General features: G+C 42.5%; 1 protein-coding gene across 1 annotated transcript in view; it reads right to left on the bottom strand.

Annotated features, from left to right (window-relative positions):
* Positions 1–18: 18 nt before the first annotated feature.
* arhgef40 (Rho guanine nucleotide exchange factor (GEF) 40) overlaps positions 19–27748 on the bottom strand; it is a 29773-nt gene continuing 2043 nt past the window's right edge. The window contains exons 2-27 of the mRNA XM_048971016.1: positions 24084–24173; positions 23742–23849; positions 22790–23072; positions 21130–22453; positions 20729–20967; positions 20278–20457; positions 15850–15958; positions 13716–13809; positions 12749–12835; positions 12144–12260; positions 11658–11756; positions 11075–11226; positions 10534–10672; positions 10311–10430; positions 9763–9954; positions 8414–8884; positions 6974–7344; positions 6468–6717; positions 6253–6342; positions 5572–5778; positions 4850–5029; positions 4575–4755; positions 3910–4023; positions 3470–3579; positions 3013–3059; positions 19–2723 (exon numbers count right to left, since the gene is read on the bottom strand). Coding sequence (XP_048826973.1) covers positions 3033–3059; positions 3470–3579; positions 3910–4023; positions 4575–4755; positions 4850–5029; positions 5572–5778; positions 6253–6342; positions 6468–6717; positions 6974–7344; positions 8414–8884; positions 9763–9954; positions 10311–10430; positions 10534–10672; positions 11075–11226; positions 11658–11756; positions 12144–12260; positions 12749–12835; positions 13716–13809; positions 15850–15958; positions 20278–20457; positions 20729–20967; positions 21130–22453; positions 22790–23072; positions 23742–23849; positions 24084–24173 — 5334 coding nt within the window. The 3' untranslated portion in view covers positions 19–2723; positions 3013–3032. The remainder of the gene's footprint in view (positions 2724–3012; positions 3060–3469; positions 3580–3909; positions 4024–4574; positions 4756–4849; positions 5030–5571; positions 5779–6252; positions 6343–6467; positions 6718–6973; positions 7345–8413; positions 8885–9762; positions 9955–10310; positions 10431–10533; positions 10673–11074; positions 11227–11657; positions 11757–12143; positions 12261–12748; positions 12836–13715; positions 13810–15849; positions 15959–20277; positions 20458–20728; positions 20968–21129; positions 22454–22789; positions 23073–23741; positions 23850–24083; positions 24174–27748) is intronic.

Raw genomic sequence — 27748 nt, 5'->3', positions numbered from 1 at the left:
AATCATATTAAATATAACTGTTTGCTTTGTTTCGCTTTATTTTAATTACTTCTTTAACATTCCGTCTCCCAGTTTGGATTTCCAGTTTAAACTGAAGACAATACAGAACAATGATCAGGCAGAATATCATATGCAAACATTCTGTCAAAAGACTGACAAAATGTTTTAAAATGTAAACACAGACATATATATATAACAAAACAATTGAATAGGAACAAAGGATATTAAGCAACAGATCATATTTACAGTACACTGAATATGATTAAAATAAAATGTAATCTGCGGTAAAGCTCCTTAAATATAGCTAAATAAGGCACATATTGGCTATTAATTTTTCTGAAATGATGGATACGTGAAAATGCAAATGATGGGTACATTACAAGATAATATCTGATTGGTTAATCAAACGTTACTCCTAATTTTTACTGTGGTAGGAATCCACCCCAAATTTTATCAGAAAATCTGTGTACTTTGAAAAATTTTCTGGAATTTAACAACTTAAAGTTACCGACTGTGATAAGACAGCCACAAAAATGGACAGTACAATTTTAGATTAACAAAATACTGCCAATTATCGGTGCTTTTCTGCATTCTAATTTTCTGCAATTCCAATTTTCTTTGCAAACTTTCAATTTAAATGTAAGTACCTCCACAATTTGAGCAAGCTTATTTCCCTCACTTTAAGCAGCAAGTCAAACCCTACTGGTTATCAAGCAGACCTCAGAGACAATTACACTGCTGGTGAGTAAGAAGAGCTCAGAGCTGATTAAATTCTGCAGGTAAACAGGGAGAACTCTGAACCGGTCACACACAGCAGGAGAGTTAGTGGCTCTCAAGGATGGTCATATCCATTAGTAAAATGAGAAGGGACTGAGAGTGGGTCAAACACTGCGCGACTCTGCACTGTATCCATACAAGACAGTGCGCAAAAATGTTACTGACATTTGTAGTTCTTGTACCGATGTGTATGCTTCTAATATATAGTCAAATCCTTTGGGCTGCACCCCAATGTCCTGAGGTTAATACTGCAGCTCAAGGTATAGCTACGCTACGCTACGCTAATACTACTGTGTTACACTCTACATCAGTACTGCTGCACTGTAGCGATATGCTATGATAACACTGCTCCGTTCAGTGTTAGGCGAATACAGTTATGTTCAGTACTATGATAATATTCAGCAAAACAACACTGTTAAATGGTGGTTAAGAAGAAAAAAAAAACCTCATTACCAAACATAACCAGTTGTCAGCAGCTAAGCCACATCTGCTGAATTCCGTTTGTTGACAAACGGTACAATGTGCTTCGTAAGCAGGTTGGCAGCCCTCCATTTTCAATGTCTGTACCAAAATATGGATAAATACAACAAGGGTAGAAGTCTGTTCTGTTTTCAGTAATTATCAATAACAATGATTTTATTGTGCTACCACCTGTGCATATTCTCTTTTCTTTTGGTTATTTTTCCTTTGGTTTGACTGTTGTTCATTTAGGCACATATACACACTATTTTAAAGAATTCTTTGAAAAGTTTTGCAAAACCCTGGGCTTAGCTAGAACGAGCCTAACAAAAAACTTCAAGTCTAGCAGATCATTTTTTTATACATCACCTTGTATATTTACTGCCTTATAAAGCAGTAAATACATCAGCAAAAACTGGTTTTGTTTGTTCAGCTGCAAAAAAAAACAAAAAAAGAAATCCAATATTTTCTGTCCTTCAATCAAAAATATTACAGGTAACACTATCCTCAGCATCCCACTATTCCATGCACTCTGTGCACAAAACAACCTTCACAGTCGGCATTATGGACAGCTCTCGTTCCAGTCCAATTTTCATTCTTTCTTTAATTGACATTTTATGCTTCATTGCTAAGAAACCAGAGAAGTCAGGATCTTTGTAATATACAAATTTATCCGTCTGAATAAAACAGGTCTTGCTGGGAGCCTACAAGCAAGAGGCGAAGGCCTGCCCCAGGCAGCCTGGCCTGCCCTCTCATTAGGAAGCATGCTGAAGATTTGGGTCTCCTTCTCGCATGTGATCCCTGATCACTAGGAAAGTTACAACAGTTATTCCTCAGTGCTTTGGTGGAAAATATCACACAGCGATAGGCACTATTTTCTCTGTGTTTTGAAGTCTGAGCATTCGTTTACTTACTGTAGGACTGGGCATTTACCGGAGATGGGCTGCAGGGAACGACAATAAAAGCTGCACTCTGATGTGCTTAGTAAGTGTCATGGTATTGATCCTTATCTCTTCTGGATGTGGCTGTTTGCTCTGTTTGTCACAGATCATTATACATAGATCCTTTTAGGACCTTTGTTACATCTACCTCCTCAGCTGACAGGCAGCACTAGAGTTACCAATCTCCTCTGTAGTTTCCTGGCCTAGCCTTTTCCTGTTGTGCAAACATTTACTGTAACAGGTGTTGATATAAACACAAAATAAAAGCTCTGTCCAGTGAACCAGTTAATGGACCCGGAGACCAGTGGCAACAGAATTTTTTCTTCTAATTGGACCAGTAACAATGAGATGCCAGTGCAGGGATGAGGCTCCAATTTCAGTTGGCACTTGAGCAACTGTGATGCGTACAACCAAAATGGCCACCACTGGGGGGAGCTCGGTGGATTTTTGCGCTTCCAGTGTTGCTTCCCACCAAACGTCTTTAACTCTTCTTTTCCAGCCATTTCCAGTTTGATTCATTCCACAATATATATTGTGGAACAGGGGCTGCAGGACAGACAGTGAGAGAGACAAGGGAAATAAGGACAAAGCCAGACTAGAATGCAGAGGGGGATTTAAAAAGGAATGAGAATGGAAAGAGGACTGAAAAAGAAACAGGGTTATATTCCAAGGATTGTGACGGACTTTCTTATGGTATGACCATTGTACTACAGTGTGGATTTCAGCAGCTCAGTCTCTATCTAAAGGCGGAAGGCAGTACAGGACAGGATGTGTAATGAGAGGAAGAAGTGGAGTAGAGGACAAAGAGGGATGAGGTGATTTGAACTAGACTCACGGTTGTTGTGGAGTTAAGGATTACACAGCGGTGGAGGGAGATGAGTTCTGTTGTAACACACAGGAAATGAACATCACACAGAAGTAAAAAAAAAATGCATGTGTGTATGTGGTCATTGCGGGCATATTTGTGTATATCTCTGTGTGCCTTGTGTGTTTACATCACTGTGTTATCAAATGAATGACCGTGTGTTTATATTTGACTCAGTTCTCTGAAAGAACCTACCTGTGTGAGTGTATATAGCTGTGTGTTTTACATACATACAGAGGCGGACATTTCAGGGCCAGAAAGTAAAAATCCAAACCAGGATTTTGTTCCAACCAACCAGCTGAGTACAACATGACTGTGACTCTTTAAGCGCAACTGGTTGGTTGAAACTAAATCCTGGTTTGGATTTTTACTTTCTGGCCCTGAAATGTCCGCCTCTCTGTACATATGTGCGTGTTCCGTAACATACCTGCTCTTGTCCTGTTTGTCCAAAATTTATTTGTGAATCCCTTCCTGAAGCTGGCGACCCCCCCTCCTTATGACTTCCTACTGAGGAGGAGTCTGAGCAGCTGCTCTGAACTGAGAGACAGAGAGAGATAAAGAGAGGCTTTCAGAGGGAGGGGAAAAGCAAGGGACTGTTACTAATCAAAGTACTAAGCCACTTTTGTAGGTGATTTGAAAAGTATTCATGTTATAATTAAGGACTTATAATAGAAATAAATTTGTGTCTCTGAATGATAAAAAAGGAACCACAACAGAGAAATATATGTACATGCCACAGAGGGATAGGCTACTGAGAGACCCCTGGTGGCAGAAAAATAAATTGCAGCACCTGTCCTGTTTCAGCACATGTAACAGTAGCTGCATAAATTACTGGTGACTGTTCTTCCTATATCGGTGGAGATGTACCTCTGTCATTGAGGGAGCAGCCAGAGTCTAATTCAGACACGCTGTGCGCTCCAGTCACATCAAGCAGAAGTTTGCTAGACACCCCCATGCAGAGACTCTCCTTCAGGCACAGTTCTGGGGAGAAAAGCAAAGTGTTAAAGAGGTATGTGGGATGAGGGCTGAGACAGGAGAATAAGCAAATATGGGCAAAAATAAAAGTCAGGAGACACCTGCAGAAAATCGTTTGTTTTTCAACAAGTTAATCACCTGAAGTTCTCCTTGAGGATGAGTACAGTAGTATCATCTTGTGAATAAGAAAACTGACAGATGAGCTGGACCCCACAACCCCCCCAAAATAAACCCTATAGAGTTGGTTTGGGATGATTAGTATCAAAGAGAAAGAGTGAGGTAGCCAACTTGTGCCCAGAACTTATGGAAACTCCTTCAGAACTGCTGGAGATGCATTCCAGGCGACTATATCTGGAAGCTGCTTTGAAGAGTCTAAAATCTGAGAGCATTTTTAAATGCTGCGCATTTCTCTTGGGTGTAGCAATATTTGATATGTTTTACTTTATTGCCTCGGGGACTTTGGCTACGAGCTGAATAACATAATAGCTTAAACAGAGAGAAATGCAGATACTATACTTCACAGGAAGGTCAACCGGGGTAAGGGGTGAGAGGCTTACCCGTGTTGTGCATGGCATGAGTCCAGAGCAGCTGAGCAATGTCGTGAGTCCAAGCCGCTCGTTCGTCAGGTGATGGCGCCTGCAGGGTGAGGCAGTCACGCGTACGGGACGCTTGTCGCACCCACACCTCAAACTTCACACCTTCTTCCCCCACACTCTGGGTTAGGCCCATTTCCCCCACCTGTTAGACAGAGAATATATTTACAAAATGCTCATGTGCTCCTCCACATAACTGCACGCTCTAGCTTAAAGGCCCCGGCGCAGCATGACTGTACCTTAAGGCTGTGCTTGAAGCTGTGCATCGTGCGGCCCAGGCTGGAATTCTTGGTCTTGGTGAGGATGAGATAATGCTGGTAGAGGAAGATGCTACGCAGACCGGCTTTCCTCCGCCGGGCGGCTCCACAAACCAGAAGCTGCCCCTGGCGGACCAGCTCGCCCCTGTCTGCCAAGGGAACCTGACATGACACACATCCACGTCACAAACCCCATCCAGACAATATACAATGGCTTCTAAGCAGGAGCGAGAGACGCCGCACGTCCGAGTTGGCGACGACATGCCTGTCAAACCAGAAGAAAATCACTCGCACCTAAACCAGACAGGCCACACCTGTCATAAATGAGCCAGGAGCACGGGGACTGAGTGACAAATAACATGCCAGTCACACTACTGGGAGTGACAGGTGTCACATCGGAGTCATTTATACTGTGTTGCCATCTATGCAAAACAACATGCAGTACATCACAGCCTTTAATACATCTAACACCTCAAACTGCTATATACTATATCTGATATATAAGAGTGAGAGAGCACTCAACCATACTGAGCCATGAGGAAGAACTGTGAATATAGCTGTAGACATAAAACTACAGTTTCCTGACTTTGACGAAACGTTTTGCTTGGCATTCTATTCTCCCAATTTTGCCCAAAAATCATCTACTAACACAGGTACTGAAGAGCAGCCACATCAGACAGGACGTTGACATCGGGCACTCTCACCGGGCATCCCGCGATAAGGTCGCTGGCGCGGAGGTCCTCGCCGTGTCGTTGGATGAGCCTGAGGGTGGAGAGTGCCGCCTCCGAGGCACTGTTCAGACTGCCCAAGTCCTCCAGGACCTCGCAGTACTGAGCCAGTCGCTGTGTGGGTGCCGTCAGGCATTGTGGGAAGGCCAGGGGGGAAAGCGGGGACAGAGCGGGCAGCTTGGCCTGTGGAGAGCAGGTTAGAGGGGCATCATTGGCACTGAAGATCATTTTTAGCCGCGGCTGAAATGAGTAGCATGTATAGCGATCGGTTCTCCAAACCCAACTTACTGCCGTCTAGCTTTCACCCTAACTGTGCTTTAATTTAAGCATCAATGAAATTCTCATTTAATTCTCTTTGCAAAATGAAGCAATGTTTTGTAATGATAAACATTTATGAACAACTTGCATCTAAGAGAATTCAATATTACCTGTCAATAAGAAATATTTTGAGTACAGTTGATTAGAGATACTCATTTTGTTTGTAAGAACATAACTAACATCAGCCAGACTATGTTATGTACTGCTTCTACACCTCTAAAGTAGATAAATATTTAAAACAACTTGCTGCGTCTAGATTTTTAGCGTATGACACCTAGATTGCAGGCTTAGCGCTCAACTTACGACGTACAAGAAATCAGAACAGACAAATACTCTCACCTTGAAGAAATCTGACGCCTGACTGATCAGCATTGAGTCTGGGTCTGGCCTGGTCCTGATGTAGTGAGAATACTGGAGGAACTCCTCCTTCTTCATGCATTTTAGGAGAGAAACATGAGACCCATGAGAAGAATAGTTAACAACTGTTAGATTATAACCATATATCATGAAAGCATGTGCTTCTCCTTAGAAATATATTTGCGTGACACACTTACAAATTTACAGAAACTGTCTTGCAGCAGCAGAGTTTGTGTGAGAGCACCTTCCATGTTAGGGAGGAGGTGCTGTGCGTGGAAAGAGCTCAGACTGCTCCAGTTGGAGAAGAGGGCCTCCCACTTTCCTCGGAGAGGTGCGGGGGTCTCGGGACAGTCTAACAGGGGCTGGTAGCTTTCCTCCACGCCTTTCAGCACTGCCACATACTGCCTCTCAGAGCTGAGAAGCCCACACCAAAGGTGATAGATTTTACTGAAAGGGAAAAGAAGCAAAAGAGGCTTAATCTAAAAGTTTAAAGTATTACATACGTTTATAAGTAAGATACAGTTTCTTTTGACCGTCTTTGTGTCGAGGTCATTATTTTTAGGTGGATTACAGTATGTGTTGGCCTACTTACTATTAGGCTGAAGGTCATTATCTTTAGCTGGATTATGTGTTGGCCTACTCTCTTTAGGGTCAAAGCATTAGCTGATTCCCTGCTTTCGTGGCCACTGAAGCTCCGCCTTACCTCTGGGTAGTAGCTCCCTGTCTTTCTCCCCCAGTTTCTCTCTCAGTCCTGAACAGAAGCACATGCTGCCGTGGCGATCCCGTGTGGTCCACCACCTCCTTGCTACTGACTTCCACCCCTCGGATGAGCACGTTCCCAGCCCCCACTGCCGCCCCACCCACGGGGAGGGCGGCGGCCATGCTGGTATTGAGGATGGGGTCAACCAATGCCTTGCGACCCAACCAGAACATGGGTGAGTTACGACTGGCCGCTCCAGGTATCTCCGCTGGGCGGGAATTGGTGGGGGTGCGGCGAGGGGCAAGCAAAGCCTGCAGGTCGAAGCTGGGGTGACGTTTACGGGGAGGCTTGGGAGGAAGGGGGGCTTCTGGTGGCTAAGGAGAGAGAAAAGAAGAAGTACGACAAACAGCTTAACAAGGAACCAGTTAAGGACAATAACAATGTTAATTGGCAATAGACATCATTATAGGTGCCAATCAGGAAAAACACTATATTCAACCAAAACATTTGCTAACAAACACATATTTGCATGCTGAATATCAAGAACAGTAAATAGCAGCTAATAGATTAATCAGAAACCCAATACACAGCTCTGGAAAAAATTAAGAGACCACAGCAACATTTTTAGTTTCAGTCATTTCTAAATTTATGGCTAAGCTTCTGTGTAAAAATATGCAATTTGTTTCGCAAACTGCAGCCTGGCTCATCCCTGTTTCTCCTGTATGAAGGGCTCCTTCCTTGCTTTATGGGACTTCAGTCCTGCTTCTAGGAGCCTGAAATGAACAACCCTAGCAGTGCACTTAATGTTCCCCACTTTTTTGAAGGTCACTTGATGTCATCCTCTGATTCAGAGGCTGACAAAGTCAGAGAGAATCTGTCAGATAAGTTAACGGTCATCTGTGGCATTGGAAAGTTGCTTCTGCCCTCTACCTGGCTGGTTTTCGATCACTGCCAGTGTCTCCTGCTTCACCTCGTTCATTTGTGCTGTGGTCTTAGAAACTCTGAGCCTGGTAGCAACCTGCAGCTCAGCGTAGCTGTCTGCCAGCAGAACCAGGATTAAGCCAGGATTTAACAATGCAGATTCTTAAAAAATATGCAGTGCTCTCTTAATGTTTTTCCAGAGCTGTATATGAATATATGACTACGAACACACTAAATAACAAATAAGATTCACCAGTTAATAAAATTTTATATAGTTTAGGCATCAGTAAATGTGATATATATGCTGTGCATTATGCTATATCAGTTACCCCCTAAAACTCATGCACGCCTCACAAAAAACCATCAAATCAATCCCATCCTTTAACAAAGACAGATATCAATTAGCTAATAGTAATTTACGAAATATGAACTTTAATGATTAAATAATTTTTCCCCCTACAATAAGCTCTGAGACCATTCACAGACTCAGTCTCTCGTGCACACATGCACAAACACACTCACGCTCTTCTTGGCTGGATGCAACAGAGCTTGCAGGAACTTTCCTCCCCCTCCCGCCGCTCCATCTTTCTTTCGTTCCTCTCCAATCTTTAGCGTTGAGCAGTTCTGTGGACGGAAGAGTGAAGCTAGGGACCCCCAGGACTGCAGGCCTCCCCAGTCCCCATCCCCCTCGCCCTCCATCTCCCCATCCGCATTCAGTAGGTCCCACATGCTGGAGGATGAGGCGGCCTTTGGCCGGGGTGGGGGCGGAGCCGGGGGCGGAGCCTGCAACAGTCGGGTCTTGAACTGAGCCAGCGTGCGCTGGTACCGCTCCAATGTGCGGGACCATAGCTCCAGCAGTGGCCCACCCCCCAGCTCCAGAGCCAGTGCCCGGGCATCCTGGAAGCGTGAAGGTGGGATTGGTGGGAGGGAGGCCAGTGGAGAGGCAGTGGGGGGTCCTGGGGAGGCTGACACAGCATCGCACCACTGCGAGGCCTGCGAAGAACAACGGATGGTTGGGCAACTGGCGTACCTGTTGGTTCCTGGTCAATCAATTGTTTTGTTCCGGCATGCAGTGACCAAATTTCTCTTTTTTCTGACTATCAGCTGTCTTGTTGCCGCATGAGTTTATTTACTTCAACAGGTTTGTCACTCATATTCATTTCTTGCTAAATGTATGGGCTTACTGGTATATCTCTTGGTTTGCTTTAAAATGCATTAAACACATTGATTCAGTTTGCGTATATAGTTTTACAGTGTATTCATTCGGAGAAAGAACAGACAGAAATGTACACCTTTTTTCAACTGATATTGCATTAAATACTTAATTACAGCAAGAAGTTTACTTCAAACGATTTTGGGCGTGTGATTTGTGAAAGTTATGAGGCTGAAAGGCAGTGGGTAAATTTATACAGGGAAAATGTGAGCTCTTATATTATATGAAGAGCACATATTCAATAATCTATTTTAAAAATGCTTTTATAGGACAGGCAGTGAGGAGAAGACAAGTCCACGTACCAAAGAACAGATAGCAAGCCTATTAATCTGAAAGCTCGCCAACAGCTATATTATTAAACCAACCAATTATAAAATAAATCAACAGCTACAACAAATAATCCAATATATTGCTAATAGATGATTTAGCCGCCTACATGCGATCATTACAAATGTGCTGACTGCAGTCAAAACACCAACACAGACTGAATGAAACCAGTAAATGTCATGAGTAAAACTGAGAAATGGACTGCAGATACCTGTGAGCTGGTTAGTTCTACAAATTACAAAACATGAGATGTTTTTTTTTTTCCAGATTACCAGCCCACACAAAAATGTAAATGCAGCCACACATAGACACACGCGCGTTGCGCACACACCTCTGTGAGTGTGGACAGCAGTCTCTGAGTGCTGTCCAGCTGGGTCCAGCAGTCAGACAGACAGTGGGACATGTCCCGCAGACGCTCCCTAACGGGTTGCAAGCGCTCCAGCACCACGCCAAGTCCTGCCCACTCCAGCTCTGCCCAACTCTCCAGTTCTCCCAGTACAGAATGGGTTTCTCTTTGCAGCTCCTTTAGACATACAGTGAACAGTAATGAAACATAAACATTTCTACACGCATCATGCATATGTGTACATATACACATATGGCAAACATATACATACATACATAAGACTTTCTCAAAGCACCTTATTTGGGTATGGGACATTAACGAAGTGGGGGGTGAGACAAAATACAAAACAGAAACACCAGCTAAAGCACAAGGGAAAGGCACAGGAAAACACAACTGGTGTTGAGTGGACGGAAAGGGTGCAGTTGGGTGCGGGATTGGGTACAGGGCTCTGGATAGGTCACGTCAAGCCTTGAGAACATCTTCACCCGATTCTGCCCCATACTAGGACATATATAACATTACCCCACACTCACCATAGCTGACTCTCTGAAGGCCTTGAACTTCTGCTGTTTGAGGGACAGCATGGAGAGAGACAGAGGGGTGTCCTTGAACTCCTCGAGCTGTTCCTGTACCTGCTCCAGCTCCTTCTCACACTGAGTAGTGGGGGAGGGGAAGGAGGAGTTGGATGAGGTGGTTTTTATCATTACAAACAGAATGGAAACATTTCCATGCCCCCCCCCCCGCCTCCCCGCTGACCTTGTTTAATCTCTCCTCAAGTGCTACCAGCTTCCCGAGGGCATCCAGGTCACGCCCCCTCTCGTTGGACACGCGGACCAGTCGGTGTAGAGAGTCGTCCACACTGTTGTAGAGCTCAGTGGTTGCAGCGAGGGCGGCCCTGGGTGCCGAGGGAATGAAAATGGCAGCGGCAGAAAGGAAAGAGAAGCAGAGAATGTATGTGGATATTGGAAGAAGAGATGCAGGGAAAGAGCGAGACAGAAGAGGGGGAGGAAAGGAGACATAGAAAGGAAAGGAGGGACATTTTTCTCATTGAATTTGGCTGCACAGTCTCCCCCCCATACTTCAAAAGGAAACTCCAACAGTAGGGCTACTTCAGGCCAAGACTAAGCCCCTCCTACAGCTGTGGAATGCATGGTTCTGAATGAGCATTCTTAACATGTTAATCCTACTTTGAGCTCACACTAGTACTTCAGGTTGCAGTTATTAGCAACCTTATTGCTTGCTTCCCATTGTATCATGTGGTCAGGGAGGGATCCTTAATGAGCGTCACCCCAAGTACCTGCAGTCAGTTGATCGCTGTGCTGGCCCAGACCCACGATTGGTCAGTCCTGCCAACCAAGCTCCGCCCACTTTCTGCAGCTCAGTCAACCTTTGGTCAGCCAGGACATCCATCATGAGCTTTTTGTGTTTCTCCACACAGAATGATACCATCTGATAGAGAGCAGATACAGCACGATGCATAATCACGTCGATAGCGTTGTACTACAAATAAATTACACATTTGGTAAACCTGAAATGTGGCAGCCACTCCAGAGTTAATTCATTAAATCAAGGACTTTGCTGGACTATACTAGAGAATCAAATCTATGGCTGACTGACTAAATTATCCATATCATTTTTAATCAATCTGGATAATATATACAGGTTTTTAAGGTACATGTTGCTGTCATGTACCCTGTTTCGTTGATTCATTTTCAGGCACATGAACATGCAGTTGGCTTGTGACTTTACAAAAGGAGGCACAAGGGGGCAGTAATGTGCCCACCATCCATACCAAATTATTAATCTGCCTGGTCATTTTCTGGGTGTTGAAAAACAGGGTAGCAGGTCAATTAAGGAAAGACAAGCGCCGCTTACAATACCTTCGTGCATTGTGGCAAAGGCTCAGTATCCAGAGAGTGCAACGCTTGCCCCAACAGAGAGAGGGCACTCCTGCACCATTCAGTCAAACGCTCCAACCTCTGAGGGACAAAAAAACGGTTGGTAATTGAGCTCAGACCTGCTGGGCTTCAAAATTCAAAGTAAATTCCTAGTGAAGTCTGTCACTAAAATAAAATTGAAGACTTTGTATGTGTGGAGTATATATCTTCTTCCTGTCTACTCCAGTTTCCTCCTGCAGTCCAAGACATGCAGTTAGGCTGGCTGTCGTCATTAAATTACCCACGGTGTGGGAGCGCACACATGTACGTGGCCTGCAATGGCCTGGATGCTCCAGGTCCCTTTATGACCCTGACCACAATAAGGGGTGAGAAGGTGGATGGATGACTTAAGACAATGTCCATGAGTACAGTAGATAAGAATATGGATCCAGTCCCCATGGGTTAAACGTTACCAAGGGCCCTCCTCACCAGTCTGTAGGCCAGCCATTCCGAATGAGAGTGCGGAAAGTCTCCACCCAGAGCAACCGGGAGTTGCTGCCGATCCACATACTGCTGCAGGATCCCCAACCCCTTGACAATGTGCACCTGGTGGGGGGAATACAGTGCAGAGACAAAAATACTGCTCAGCTGTTTGTTTAGAAACAATCACGGTAACACTTTACTTCAAGTTGCCAATTATAATCCATTATAGATACCTTCATAATGCATTATAATGGTAAGTGTAATAATTAATAAAACATTATAGCATCTTCTATTGACAGTCATAAGACATTAGAGTGTTGATTATAATTCTTCATAAGCTCCAATGAAGCTCTCATCCATAACGCATTATAGATGCCTTCATACTGTGTTATAATGGTCAGAATAAGAATTAAAGAAGCGTTGTACTGCTGTAGAGCATTAAATTTATAGCCATGCATATAATGCGTTATGAATGCATTATAATGTCGTATGAATGTGTTCATAGATTATGCATATAGACAATGCATTCATAGAAAATGTTATGATAATCATTTTAGGTTTTCTCTCGGTATCATTTTCAGGATCAAGCATATAGTGTTTGACAGATGTACCTCAACACCCTCGATGTGCGGGAGGCTGGACTCCTGTTTTTCATCTGTTAGAACCAGTTTGCATCCCAGGCCCCCTGGTATCAGGTCCTATACGTATATAATATATAATAACGCATAAGACAACTTGTAAAATGTAAAATATCAGTGAACATATTTCCATCAGTATTTTTATTTTTTTGGTCACACAGAGAGATGCGCACACACATACTGTATTGCATTGTGTATATATATATATATATATATATATATATATATATATATATATATATATATATATATATATATATATATGCATGCTCCACAACCCTGAAAAGGATAAGTGGTTACGGAAAACGGATGAATGGATATATACACACACACACACACACACACACACACACACACACATACAGTCACACACATACATACACACACATACACGGACAGATTTGTAATTATATCTTTGTGGGGACTCTCCATTCATTTATATGGAGAAACCTTAATCCCAACAATGACAACCTTAACCCCTACCCAGCTCTAACCATAACCATAAGTAACCAAACAAAATATGAGACTTTTAGCATTTTTACTTTTTTGATTGCATTACATGTTTTTTTCAAATTTGGGGGGAAAATTTGGTCCCTACAATGTAATATATACACAATCCACAGTCTCACACACGCACACAGCCAAAGGCACGATGCAGCTGCATCATGCACACATGCGACGTAAATCTAACACAGTAACGCACTTTCCCACAAATACAGGTACGGAGAATACAAAGACCCTATGCAGACAGGCATTGCACATTTTCATAAAACCTTTTTACCTGCTTGAGTCTCCAGTATATGGACTGTTCTAATCCTGCAGTCCTTGCCTCACGACTGTAATGCCGACGTGGCAAATTTTACTTACCGTTCGTGAGCACAGAGTTCCAGCGAAAGCATGCAGAAAGCACGCTAAGGTTCATCTGCGGCAGCGTTCTCACCTGGAAGCGCTGCAGAGCTGCCAGACACACAGCATTGGGGGTGGAGACTCTGCTGTCTACTACCACAGTCAGTCCTTTATCCTGAGCCCAGAGGCTGGGGGGGTGGAAGAGGGAGGGGAGAGGGAGGGACAGCAAGAAACCGTCAGAGAGAAAACGGGAGCAAAGATGATATAGGAAGGAAGTAGAGATAAGTCAACACTGTAGAATATTATGAAACATTATGTAAATGATTTAGAATATTATTTATTGTGGATATTATGAATATTATTATTATTGAATTAATTTACTATATCATAGTTGTCATTAAAATGTTCTTGAAATTCATGTTCTGTGAAATTAGTTCTTAATAAAATTTTAAACGAGTGCATTGTCAGTGTACCAGTAGGGCAGGGGTGAGCAATCCTGTCAAGACAGGGCCACTGTGTATGCGGGGTTTTGCTGCAACTTCCTAATTAGATTGCTAATTAGAGGGCTGATTGGCTGATGAGTCCTCACACAACTGACCTATTGGTTATCCCAAAATCTTGCACAGACAGTGGCCCCTTGTGGATCCAATTGGCCAACCCTGCAGTAGAGACTTTCTGGTGGGTTAACTAGAATATGAACTACCAATTTTGCTTTTCCCAGTAAAGATAGACTGTACTGGAAGATAACAACAAGCTCTATTTGGCTATAGTTTATTTTGTTCACATTTATAGCTCTTTTTCTTTAGTAAATATTGAAATATATGTATAAAATAAAGCAAAAATAAACATATGTCTAAAATAAAAAACCTTAAAATAGAAAAATAAATGAGTTGTTTTAAATATTTAAATTTAGCGCCAATACAATTAGTTGTGATTTATCCATTCTCAGTTAAGTTTATCATTTATTTTTTCAGTATTTTTTTCTGTATGGGCTCACTGAGCCAATCATAACCACTGTCATACTTGCTCACTCATAGCAGAGTGAGAAATTTACAATAAGCGAAGCGGACAAGCAGAACAAGAACTGGTCACTGAAGGACACTTGTCTTCTGCTGTATGAAATATTTAGGATTTCACAGAGAGGGAAGCATAAGAACATCATTTGTCGACACTGCTTTGTGTCTGCCAGCACAGTTCACAGCAACAAGTGTAAGTGACTCTGATTATGCAGCCGCTGTTAATATTATATGTACATTTAGGTTGTCGTGGCTGCCATTAAAAATGTTCAAATTAGTTCTTAATAAAATTTCAAATGAGTGCATTGTCAGTGTACAAGTAGAGATTTTCTGGCAGACCTACCAATTTTGCCTTTACCAGTAAAGACGACTCTACTGACAGATAATAACAAGCCCTATGTGGCTATAGTTTATTTTGGTTAAATTTTCACCTTTTTTTTGTTTTATAAATCTCAAAACGCTTATCAGATAGACTTCAAATATCGCAATGTGAAGTTTTTCGATATCGTTTAACTGTAATTTCAAGGCTAGGATTAGGATTAGGGCTATCCTTTAAGATATCTTTTTGCAGCAAAGTTTTGCATGGAAATAAATTAATGAAGTCAGAGAATTATTGTTAGAATTGCGTTGCTAAAAGTAAAGAAATTGCGCTTCATCCTAACTGCCCAAGACACAGGCTGTTAAACATTATTGCATGCTACTGCACATGAGCTACCCGTTCGGTTTCATTTATTCAAACTACCTTTTAATGTTTTATGTTATCCCTTTACAGCAATGAGCAATATCTCATTTTGTGTGGAAATTAATAAATATTTTGATCATTATCTGTACACGATTCCCTGTGTGTCTGGTGGGTGTGCAGTTAATAGAATATTATTTGAATAATGATTGGCAAAATTTGACTAGCAGTTCTGCCTGAAATGTCCATCCCTAGAAGGATGTGGCACTGACGCATATCACCATGGTAACTATGACAGCACTGTGTTTCTGAGGGAGCACGTGCATATACTAAGCTATATAGCACCATGTAATTATGCAGCAATCGTGTCTATGGTATACATCACGATACTGTGTTGTTATGTAACAATACATGATTGTACTGTGTATGACAAGAGTACCAGTCACATGATCTAGGCTTATATAACGAGCGTCATGTGGCGTGTGTCACAATGGGGCAGGTATCACGCGACATTCCAGTAAAAAGGAGATTACCGAGTAATGGCATGATAGCAGGAGAGGATGCGGGATAGCTCCTCCTCACTGTAACCATCGTTTGGGACCCGCATGATGATGAGAGGACGCCCCAATCTGTCTGCTGTACCTAAGGTACAAGAGAGGAGGACATCAGAGAGAAAGCTGAAGAACATTTGCCTAGAAAAAACAAACTGAGGTAAACTAATACATGTTACAAATGCTTTACTACAACACAATTCATCTGTCATTATAAGATAGTAGTACAGTCCCTATTCTGCACCTAACATTAAATAATACTGATATTATCCTTACCCACACACGTACCATTAGAGTACAATAATATACACTTTACCCTTCTCAGTAACATACATCCTATCCTACTCACCTAGTAATAGTAATAGGATAGTGATATGCATTTTGCCCTGCTTGCCCATCATTAGATGTCTGTAACCAGTGTCGGCCTTAGCCGATGTGGCACCCTAGGTGAGCATCACTGCCTGCGCCCCCCCTGTCCGAGGCAACATAAAATTGGCTGGCGTGGTGGCACCCCCACAGATGTTTCCGCATTAGACACCAGTGTCGCCCTATAGGATTGACCATCTTATCTGACTCAGCCATCACTAGAGAACAGTCACCAGTCCCTATGGGATTTTGCAGTGTTTTTTTGTGACTGTAGCAGCCGAACATGCTTGACTTTTGCAGTGGCTTTTCTCAAAATTTGAGACGCATCATGTGGAGTGCTGTTTTTGGGGAAAATTTGCATAAACTGGCAAAATTGCATGCTAGGAAATTTTCTTAGAACTACTACTGGTGAAAAAGGAATGTACAGTCAGTCCTGCTACAACGTGACTACTGCATTAAGGAATATCCTCACCTTGGCTAAAATCGCATACTAAATACACATATCCGATGGGAAAAATAGGCTTAGGGGAATGTAACTCCAAATATTAGTAACTAATGCCAAATAAAATGAATGAAACAATTAAAACTGTGATACCACTGGCAAATAATGTAACTATATGCATTTCAAATAAATAATAATAATACATTATAATACAAACACCTTCTGTGGGTCTTATAAGTCTCACATAAATTGCTTAGTAACCGCTTCCAGTGAACGTGCTGAACTCACTAACTTGCTGATAGCCCAGAGTAGTGAGTCAGAGCCACCATGTGGCCAAGCTGTGACACAGCACAAAGACAACGGATTACAGCATGCAGAGGGGCAATGAAGGCAACATGGCTACAGACAGTCTATGAAAAGCAAATGCAAGTGAATTAAATATGCTGCTGTACTTTTATATGATTATTTGTCAAATATTTTTTACATTTTTAGAATCTAAGATTTTGACCTGTGCAGTGCGTAGATATTTAAAAAGTTGGATTCTTTTTCTGTAGATTTTGAAACCGGATCAACCAATTCATTGAAAGGGATTGGTTCAAAACAATCAGTTCATGAATCAGACATCCTATTCGTCCACACAGGTAGCTGTTTTTGTGTGCAAACAGTGTTTCTTGCTAAGATTATACGGCATAGTAGCTCACATAGTGCTGTTCTCTCCAACTGAAATACCAATGCGATTCCGCATTTTATTGGATTTGGGTACTAACATGTCAGGGGCGTTAGAACAGATTCACAGTGTGATATCACACGTTGTAGCAGGACTGACTGCATGTAATTACTTTCTTTGTATATTTCCTTTTATGTCACATTTCAGTTCTTATTTTTTTATCAGATTTCTGAATTCATAAGAATGGACTCAGTCGTATGTAAATATTAAAGAAAATACTGTTTTTAGTTCCAGTTAGTAAAGTCTTGTAAAATAAAAATGAATCAAATATCAAATAAAAAGAGTCAATATATATCAATAAAAAAGTGCATAGTTCCATTTCCAAAGTGCCTTTGTAGCCATTTAATTATACTTTGTGGAGGAAAAGTGATTGTCCAGACTTGCGTTTTACCACAATGTTGTAAGGTATGCAAAACACTTTGCCTCCAATTCCTGAATATTTTGCATTGTCTTTGGCAGTAATTTTTGGTAGTAAATGATGGTCATCATCCATGCAGAACAGCCTAGCAAAAAAAACCCCAAATGTGTATTGCAATGGTGTCACCTGTCATGGACCGAATGCTGAGTGGTCCAATGCTGAATTGGTCATTTATTGCAGGCAAAGCTGAAGTGAATTTGAAGAATCGCAATCTTTTGCAAATATTGTGGAGTTTGCTTGATTCTGCGTTAATTGAACCGCAGAATTGCGAAACCCTGGAGCGACAAAGCAGGGCTAACACACAAGTAACATATATCTTAGGGACATCCTGATTATTCCGAGTTCAGTATCCCTGGGTCACCAACAGAGGGGCTTGCGTTTCACTCCTTTGACCAATCACAATCATCACTGCATGAGAGCATCACATTGGGCCCTCTTTCCTCATTTTGAAACTCAAGGCTTTTGGCCATCAAGCAGGCGGTATGTGGCCCTGTGGTCTGAACCTCTGTGCCTGGGACCTGAAGGTTGCCAGCTTCAGCCTGACTTCACCAGCACATCTATCTCTAGTCATCCGTCATTAAAGGACAATTATTAGAAGACAATAATACATACTTTAACATTATAGTACAATTATACACACCTTACTAGGAGTGTGGGGAAAAATTGTTTCAGTTACAAATCATTATATTTCGAGGTGGTGATCCGCAATTTGCCACGAAATTTCAAAATCTATTTCGGAATACCAGTTCACTCGTAGGTTATTATGTAATGTGTGTAATTATGTTGGTCACATTTGTTTTTATTATAAAACTGCAAAAACAATATAGGAAGAACTTGAAAGCCAAACATAAGGCAATGTGTTTGTCAATGTGTCTGAATAACAAAACCTAGGAAATGCTCCTTTGCACAGTAAAAATAAATATGTTAAATAAACATATGTCATGGAGGGACTAATTTTCAGAGGCTGTTTCTGCCGATCTCCGGTCATACACACACTCAGATGATGTCGTCTCATATGAGTTTCCAGGGACACATTCAAGTTTGGTGTAACAGAGCCAACTGACAGTCTTGGTCTTATCAACAACTCTCTCTCTCCAGGGTTGATGTAATTTTTTGGAAAACCAAAATGTTCCCGAACTGTTGATTTAAGGATGTGGGAAGGTCTTTGAGCGATCCAGCATTTGCTGTAACCAAGTCACAGCCACAATTACCATAATGTATTCCGTGTTGAAGATCTACTTGTGAATTTAGGTTTTGCTTGTGTCAAGAAATTTGTTCATTCGTTTCTTTATGCAAACTGAAAATGATGTAACTGAACAGCACATGACAAATATGTGTACATTACAGCCATTGTCTTCACTTTGAATATAAACCTGAATAGCTGTTCAGCAAGATCTATTTTAAAAAATCACGATACACATCAAATTAGCAAACAAATATTGATATAATATGAATTTGGAAAGTCTATGCCAATTCCCACCCCTACACTTTAGTCTATTCCCTTGTCATTATAGTATAATAATACACACCTAACCCTACTCACCGGTCATTATAATACAATAATACACACCTCACCCTACTCACCGGTCATTATAGTACAACAATACACACCTCACCCTACTCACCTGTCAACACACCTCAATAATACACACCTTACCCTACTCACCGGTCATTATAGTACAATAATACATACCTTACTCTACTCACCGGTCATTATAGTACAATAATACACACCTCACCCTACTCACCTGTCAACACAGCACAATAATACACACCTCACCCTATTCCCTTGTCATTATAGTACAATAATACACACCTCACCCTACTCACCGGTCATTATAGTACAATAATACATACCTTACTCTACTCACCGGTCATTATAGTACAATAATACACACCTCACCCTACTCACCTGTCAACACAGCACAATAATACACACCTCACCCTACTATCCTGTCATTATAGTACAATAATACACACCTCACCCTATTCACCTGTCATTATAGTATAATAATACACACCTCACCATACTCACTGGTCATTATAGTACAATAATACACACCTTAACCTACTCACCTGTCATTATAGTATAACACACCCCTTACCCTACTTACCTGTCATTATAGTATAATAATACACACCTCACCCTACTCACCTGTCAACACAGCACAATAATACACACCTCACCCTACTATCCTGTCATTATAGTATAATAATACACACCTCACCCTACTCACCTGTCATTATAGTACAATAATACACACCTCACCCTATTCACCTGTCATTATAGTATACTAATACACACCTCACCCTACTCACCGGTCATTATAGTACAATAATACACACCTCACCCTATTCACCTGTCATTATAGTACAATAATACACACCTTACCCTACTCACCTGTCAACATAGCATAATAATACACACCACAATAATACACACCTCACCCCACTCACCTGTCAATGCAAGTGTTTCAGACTCAAGGAGCTCGGTGTCCAGGTCTTTCAGCAGGCAAGGGGCTGCACTAGAAGAATCTCCTGAGTGGTCAGTGGCTTGTTTTGAAGAGTGGTCAGATAACAATGCGCTTGCATTGCTGCTTTCGTCAGAACGTGTTTTTGATTCTATGCTCGGATCATCTAATAAATAAAAGATTTATATGACACAAGTTAGAGAAGAGGATTCTGCTGTTAATAAATCTGCTGTAGGTAGTGCAGGAAACAGGAAATTCCAAATGATGCACAATATATAGAGCACTAAAAAATGTTAGACATTCAACCATTTCTACAGCTGGATGTTCAACTTCAACCTTCAGATTTTCCTTAGTCTGAACCATAATCTTTAACCAGATATCCATTATCTAGTAGAGCAAGGGCAACATCATGCACATAAAAAACACAACAAACAAACCTCCACCATTCTTTTTAATTTCCATTTCTTCAGTGCCCTGATTGGCTGTCACTAACACTTCCTCCCTCTCTGCAGGAACATGTTCCTGTTGGTCATCTGCAGTGGGAGTTGGCTTAGATCTTGTGTCATCTGAAGAACTTTTATTGGGAAGCTTTTCAGGGGGCTGGTCTGGACCCTCTTGAGTGAGGCATCCAGTAGGCTTGATCTTTGCTCTGCCACCTTTTCCTTTCCTCTTCTTCCTACAGTGATGAAGGTAGACAGACTTTTTAGCGGAATTCTTAAATATATAAAATGGAGGTGTATTGACCTGTTCAGCGTATTCCACCTGGGATTTGTTCAAGCCTTTCATTTGACAAGGTATCCATTTATTCTCATTCATTAGTAGCAGATAAGTTTCCTACCTGTGTGCTCGGAACTCTGCCACCTTCACGTCTTTTTCCATGACGACATCTTTATCCCTGAGTATTTTAGTTTGCCCCTTCACTTTCAAAGCTGGGGCTGGCTGTGGACCTGTTTGAGGAGCAGGTTGTGACGATTGGATTGTTTTGACAAGAGCTTCAGAACCAGGTTGATGGGAAGAGGTTGTGTTTAGCTCAGTTTGTGGATCATGTTGAGATGGTATGACTGTAGTCAGACTAGTTTCTGAACCAGGCTGGGAAAACAAGGTGTTGTCTGGCGCAGTTGGAGTACTGGAATTCAAAAGTGGCTTTTCTGAGTTTGCTGGTTCTTCATGCTGTGTAGCTCTGTCCATTTGAGCTGCAGAACTGTCTTGATTTGTCGGACCTGTGTTGTGTTGTTCTGTACTTGACTGCATGAGAGATCCACGGAACTCTCCTGATGGCCCTTCAGCATTCCTTACCCCACTGTGAGCATCATCTGTAAGCACCTGAACATCCTCTATAGCACAGCTGGAATTTGACAGCTTGTCCTGGTTATTATTATGCTCCCCTTCGGGTTCCACATCAGGGCCTGTCTTGTCCCTCAGATTTTCGTTAGTTTCTGTCTCCATTCCTCGTTGGAATCTGCATAAGGCCTCAGAGCTCCCAGACCCTTCCTTCTCCCTCCCAACTCCAGGCTTCCTCTCCTGTGTAAAGCCCACTGAAGGTAGCTCAGCTCCGCTTGGACCGAGTACATCCCGTCCAGGTCGATCCATCTCATTTAATGATTGAAGGAGTGAAGGATCAGGGTTTCTGTCTCTTGGCAGATCAATCACTTGAGGAGCAGGGCGTGATATCATATCATCTCCAGCCGCAACTACCTCTCTACCTCGACTGGTTCTGTTAGGATTCTCCTTATGTGTAGGGTTGCCAGAGGACCTTGTGGCACCCATGGTGTCATGCTTGCCATGGTCCCAGACCTTTCCACGCCGCAGTCTGACAGCCCGACTCCTCCGGCATAGTGGCAGGGTCTTGGTTTTGCCTGCCCCTTGCATTTCCAGGTACCGCTTAGGATCTGCCCCACCATCTGGACCTCCCCGCATCTCCAGTAGCTCCACATACTCGCCCCCAGCATCTACTGCATCGCCATCTGGAGGCAGCTCTTCCTCTTCCTCCTCATCCCAGGACAAGGAGTCCAGGTCACAGGACGAGCCCCAGTCATGGCTGGTAGAGTCATCAGACTTGCCACTTTCGTGGTAGAGGAATTTGGGATAGACCACATCTTCCCATGGGAGTCGGATAACTCCGTCACAGGTGCTGACCAGACAAGTGTCCAGCTTTCCAGCCCCTTAAGGGAGATACAACCATGGAAGGAGAGCCAAGAGTACTATTATTAAAAAAGAGCTGGTAGCTGAAGACTAACAGTATTCAGTGCATTATATAGTCAGTACTAAGTATTAAGTAATTACATTTTAAATGACCACAATCATCTGTGCAATTTTGATTTTTAAGATGCTGTTGTCCAAAAGTACTAAGTCAAAGCATATGAGTACAATAAGCACACAATAAAACAAAATTAATCTACATAAACTAAATGCTATTACTTATTAACTAATTCAATACCCCCATAATTACCACCTTATACCTTCCTTGCCCCAGCTGCATTCCAAAGACTACCTCTCACCTCTCACGCATCCCCGCTCCTTGTTGATGCTCTGCAGCCACTCAGGGGTGAACACCAGGGCATGCTGGGACTCGGGCACAAGGACCTCCTGCACATTACGGCCCCCTGGGGCCAGGCACTTGAGAGCCAGGCGAGGGCATCGCGTGGAGAAGGGCACCACCTGCAGGTAGAAATCGTTGCTGCGCAGCAGCCTCCAGTCCACGGTGGAGAGCTGCACCACCACCTTCTCGCCTAGGCTGAGGGGCCAGCCAGAGTGCAGAAAGAGGCAGCCCAGGTACTGAGCCTGATTAAAGAGAGAGACACAGACATTCAGAACCTGGCCCGGCTCCCATTCTCTCCACTCACTGCCGAAACATTCCAGTGACCCAGTTACTTGCTCCGGGTTTTCTCTTCTCACAAAAGTCTTCAAAAACTCTATTGTCCATGTCATCTACTGTTATGTCAATGAAAACGAAGCATCATTTTTAACAGAATGTCTGACTATTGACTGCTTGTCTAACTTTTAGTCTCCCCCCCCCACACTCAATGCCCAGCACTGTTTTCCACCTTCCTCTCCCTCCCCCAGTCAATGAATGTTCAATAGTGTCCAGTGTCTACCACACTTACCACACCTCCCCCCAAGCCCCACCCCTCCCCCCTCTCTCCTGGCCTTCGGGACTCACATATGGAAAGAGTTACGGTGATGACTCACGCTGCTTCTGCAGTCCCAGACTCGACAGACGACCCACTGCGTGCGCATGGCTGTGTGCGACTGCATGTGTGCGCAAATGTGCGCCTGTTTGTTGTGACAGTATTCCAGTATATGTCCATGTACCTGTGCATGTTTGTGTGCATACATGTGCATGCGTACCCGCGTGTAAGTGCTGGCGTGCTCGTGGGTGCCTAGCAGTCTGTATGTGCATAGACACGCTACTCATATATGTAGACATGCTGACAGGGTCTGCGTACTCACACATGCATGCTGCTGTAGCTTATGCAGTAGGTGCTTAGCTGGGATGAAGTAGTCCAGGAGGTATCGCAAACTGTCATGCTGGTAGGTTGACTCCAGTACAGAGAACACCTACACATACCGACACACATTGTTAAATTTAGACCAAGTTACAAACACACAGACATATATAAGCAGACACACCAACATTATCCGGCACATGCAGAGTCACGCTGAGATGAACAACACAACTAGACTGCTAGGGTAGGGTAGGGTGAGACAGCATCGTGCGTTTGCCTGCTGAAACTGTGCAGAAATTCATATGCTGGATGAGAAAATTCATATGCTGGCGGGGGGGTTGAGCACCTGTGATAACAGAGGGGGGGCAGTGCTTTCAAATGGGGGGTACAGGGACGACAACGCCCCCTGGACGCAGTCCTCCACTGCCTCAGAGCCCTGGGAAAAATAAGGAGTGTTACAATAGATAAATGACACACAATAGTCTGTAAACTGGAAGAGTTAATACAGAGTCTAACTAGATATTGTAGAAACTAAACAATAGTTGATAAGTGGAAAGGCATTTATAATTAACTAGGTAATATTTCCCTTTCTGTTTTGCATAAAAATATAAATTCTCTTAATATATAAAAATATAAGTTCTCAACAATACACACACACACATACACACAGTATACTGTACAGTTAACTTTGTTATGGATACAGCTACAGCATTCCATACTGGCAGGAGTGTGTCATCACTGTATAAACACAGTGATCTGTGAGTGTGTAACCCTGCGTTTCATGGGCCAGCCAGCCAACAAGGCAAAGGGTTAATACCCTTCACATAGAACACACAGTGTTTGTTTTTCTACAGGGCTGTTGTCATGGTTACCTCCCACTCTGTGCTCACACAACCCCTGTACCCCCTTTACTTTCCAGCCCCCTCTCTCTCTCTCCCTCTCCCCGCCCCCAATATCATCTGACAGTAATTATGGGAAAACTGCTCTCACAAGAAACATATTGTGCGGTTTTCTCAAAGCCCCCAGATTTTACTGAATATTGGGAGAAGGGAAGGATGGAGGGAGGACACTAAAAGGGGCAGAGCTGAGGACAGAGAAAAGAGAGAAGCGAAACCGGGACAGGATATGCAAAGGGGGGGAGGGAAAGGAGTGGGAGAGAGGGACTGAAAATGAATGGCAGGCAGGAAAAAGGGAAGTAAGGTTAAAAAGAACCAGGGCAGGATAAAAGCAGCAGAGGAAATGCAAAAGCAGATGTATTAAAAAAAACCTTGAAAAGACCCAGAGATTATAGAAACTCAAGGACTGAAACACATGCAAACTGGATTAGCTAAGCTCAGCTGCCCGTGCGCAGCCTCTCTGCCTGTATGTGCTGATCCTATTGTTGTCTGCATAGCTCCTGCTTCTATCTGCTCATTCCCTTTATATAATGACAATGTACAAGCACATAGGAATTCTTTGGTTTTTGTATATCCTGTCTTTCTCTCCTACAAGGCGCACGCAGGCAAGAGGGAAGCCTGGGGTCAGACATTACCAGCCCTGGCGCAGTTATAGGGGTTAAAGGCTTTGCTGAAGGGCCCCTCCGTGATATGATTACTCTGCTAACCACTGGTTTAGAACCAGAAACCTTCTGGACACCTTCTGGACACAGACACGCAACTCTAAGCAACAGAGTCACGGTCCCTGCTGGCGAGAGTCCAGACTGCATAGCTCCTGCTTATATCAGCACTTCCCCAGTCTTTGTCTCTACAGTTCATGAGACATCTGCACGGCAATTCATGAAAAAACATCAGACAAATGCATCCTATATGAATGATACAGTGAGTTTTCCAGTAACTTTCCATAATTACTGTGTATATAATTACATCATTTCTTTTTCAAAGGAAACATTTTACCCTTTTCCTGATACTTCCCCTGATAAGTCCTAGTGTGATATTATGTTAGGTAGGTATTTGGGTTAATACTTGGAGCACTCCACGTGCACTACCTAAACCCTGATATTGGTAACAAAAAACAAAGAAATAGGCTACAATGGAGTTAATCCAAAGGATTCATTGGTAATGCTTTACTTAAAGCTGTCATAATTTTATAATAGTCATAACGCATTATAGCCATGCTCATAATGCATCATGAATGCTCTATGAAGCTCTTATCTATAACACACTATAAATACCTTCATATTGCATCATACTCATCGGTATATTGCATTATGACGGTATTTATAGTGCATTATAGATGAGGGCATTCATAATGCAAGGTAAACGGGACTATAATGTGTTACACCTTTTTATAAACAGTTATATATATATATATATACACACGCTGTATTTAAATGACATTTATGATCTAGAAGGTAGAGCATTACACTGCTGTTTTTCACATTTCATTATTATACTAAGACTTCCGATACCACACTTGGATTAACAGAATATGAAGCATTCAACTAATTCAACGAACAATTCTGTAAAAAGGCTAATTAAATAAGAGCTGAGATGGAACAGAAACCAGCATACACACAACAAGCAGCGAGGGTAAGCTGGTTAAAAACCGTTAATAAATGATTCATAAAGAATGATGAGCATAAGGACAATAGACAACATTATAAATAGCACATGAGAAAAACAGGAGTCTTTCCTAGGGATCCACTTCGTATGCAGACTGGGACTGCTTCAGACATGCTATCTTTCCCGTGACCTGAAGCTGAAATGTTGAAGAGCAATCTGTACATCCATTCAAATATGCAAATTTACACCCATGCTAAAACTGTAAGAAGTAATGCAGCATTGCAAAGTAATGTTTGTAATAAACACCTTTCCTCAGATAAGCCGTTGAGAGACATCAACCCACTTGTGTTTCATACTGCAGTGAGGCTCAAACCCATTAAAGAAGCACAGGGCACAAGGCAAGGGAACACCCTGGGTGGAACTCCAGTTCATCGCAGGACACACACGCACACACACACACAGACGCACGCACACACACGCACGCACACACACACGCACGCACACACACACGCACACACAGCCACGCACACACACGCACACACAGCCACGCACACACACGCACACACACGCACACACGCAAACACACACGCACGCACACACGCACATGCACGCACACACACGCACACACGCACGCACACACACACACGCACACACTCACAATGGGCAAAATAGTCGATACCAAAATTCTGAAAACATGACCTTCTGTTACTTTTCCCACACAGTACCAAAGGTACTTCTTTACTTCTTTCCATTTATGGCTTAGTGTCCTATTTTTAGAAAGTAATTCTGCTTGAAATAGTCATTTATTTGTATTATATACTTCAAGGCTACATGCCACTGCTATTGTTATTTGTAATGTTAATAACATTATTTCAAATGTTTTTAATAAATGACTGTGGATTCAAGTTTTCACTAGTATTGATATCAGCTACTAAATCTCGGGCATTATGACACCCCTACAACCACTGGGTAACACTGTACCATAAATAACTGGGTGTAACTTCAAGCTGTTTCAATACATTAAAGAGGTATACAAACTGTAAGCTGTCCATCATTTTCATATAAACAAGTTATTTCACATGTTATCTATAATGCATGACTGTTGACAGCTTTAGGTAATGTTTTACCAATCTTTCTTATGCAACTGGCAATGGGAGACTGTTCTCCGGCAACAACCAAATACACTTACAATCTTTTGAACTGATACATCAAGACATTTTTAGATTAGGGCTGATGTTGCAGTTTTTGTGTTTCTGGAGGACATAACATATGAAAGAGGTTGGGATGCTACTTTTTCTACTGTTTCTTAAACACTGCAAGACTCTTTAGTAAATTCATCTTATTTACTATAACATTAGTGTAGAAGGACAATGATCATATACACCATATCTTTAAATCCAACATGACATCACATGCTAAAAATAAAAGGCCAGAGGTTCTCTCCAAGGTGTTTTGGTCCTCTTTCCGGTATTATACTATGATTACAGGTTATATTTCTGGCCAAAAGTGT

This window comes from Brienomyrus brachyistius, chromosome 12 (assembly GCF_023856365.1).
Source record: "Brienomyrus brachyistius isolate T26 chromosome 12, BBRACH_0.4, whole genome shotgun sequence".
NCBI classification, from domain to species: domain Eukaryota; kingdom Metazoa; phylum Chordata; class Actinopteri; order Osteoglossiformes; family Mormyridae; genus Brienomyrus; species Brienomyrus brachyistius.
The sequence above is the reverse complement of the archived record's forward strand: the minus strand, read 5'-3'. Positions and strand labels throughout refer to the sequence as shown.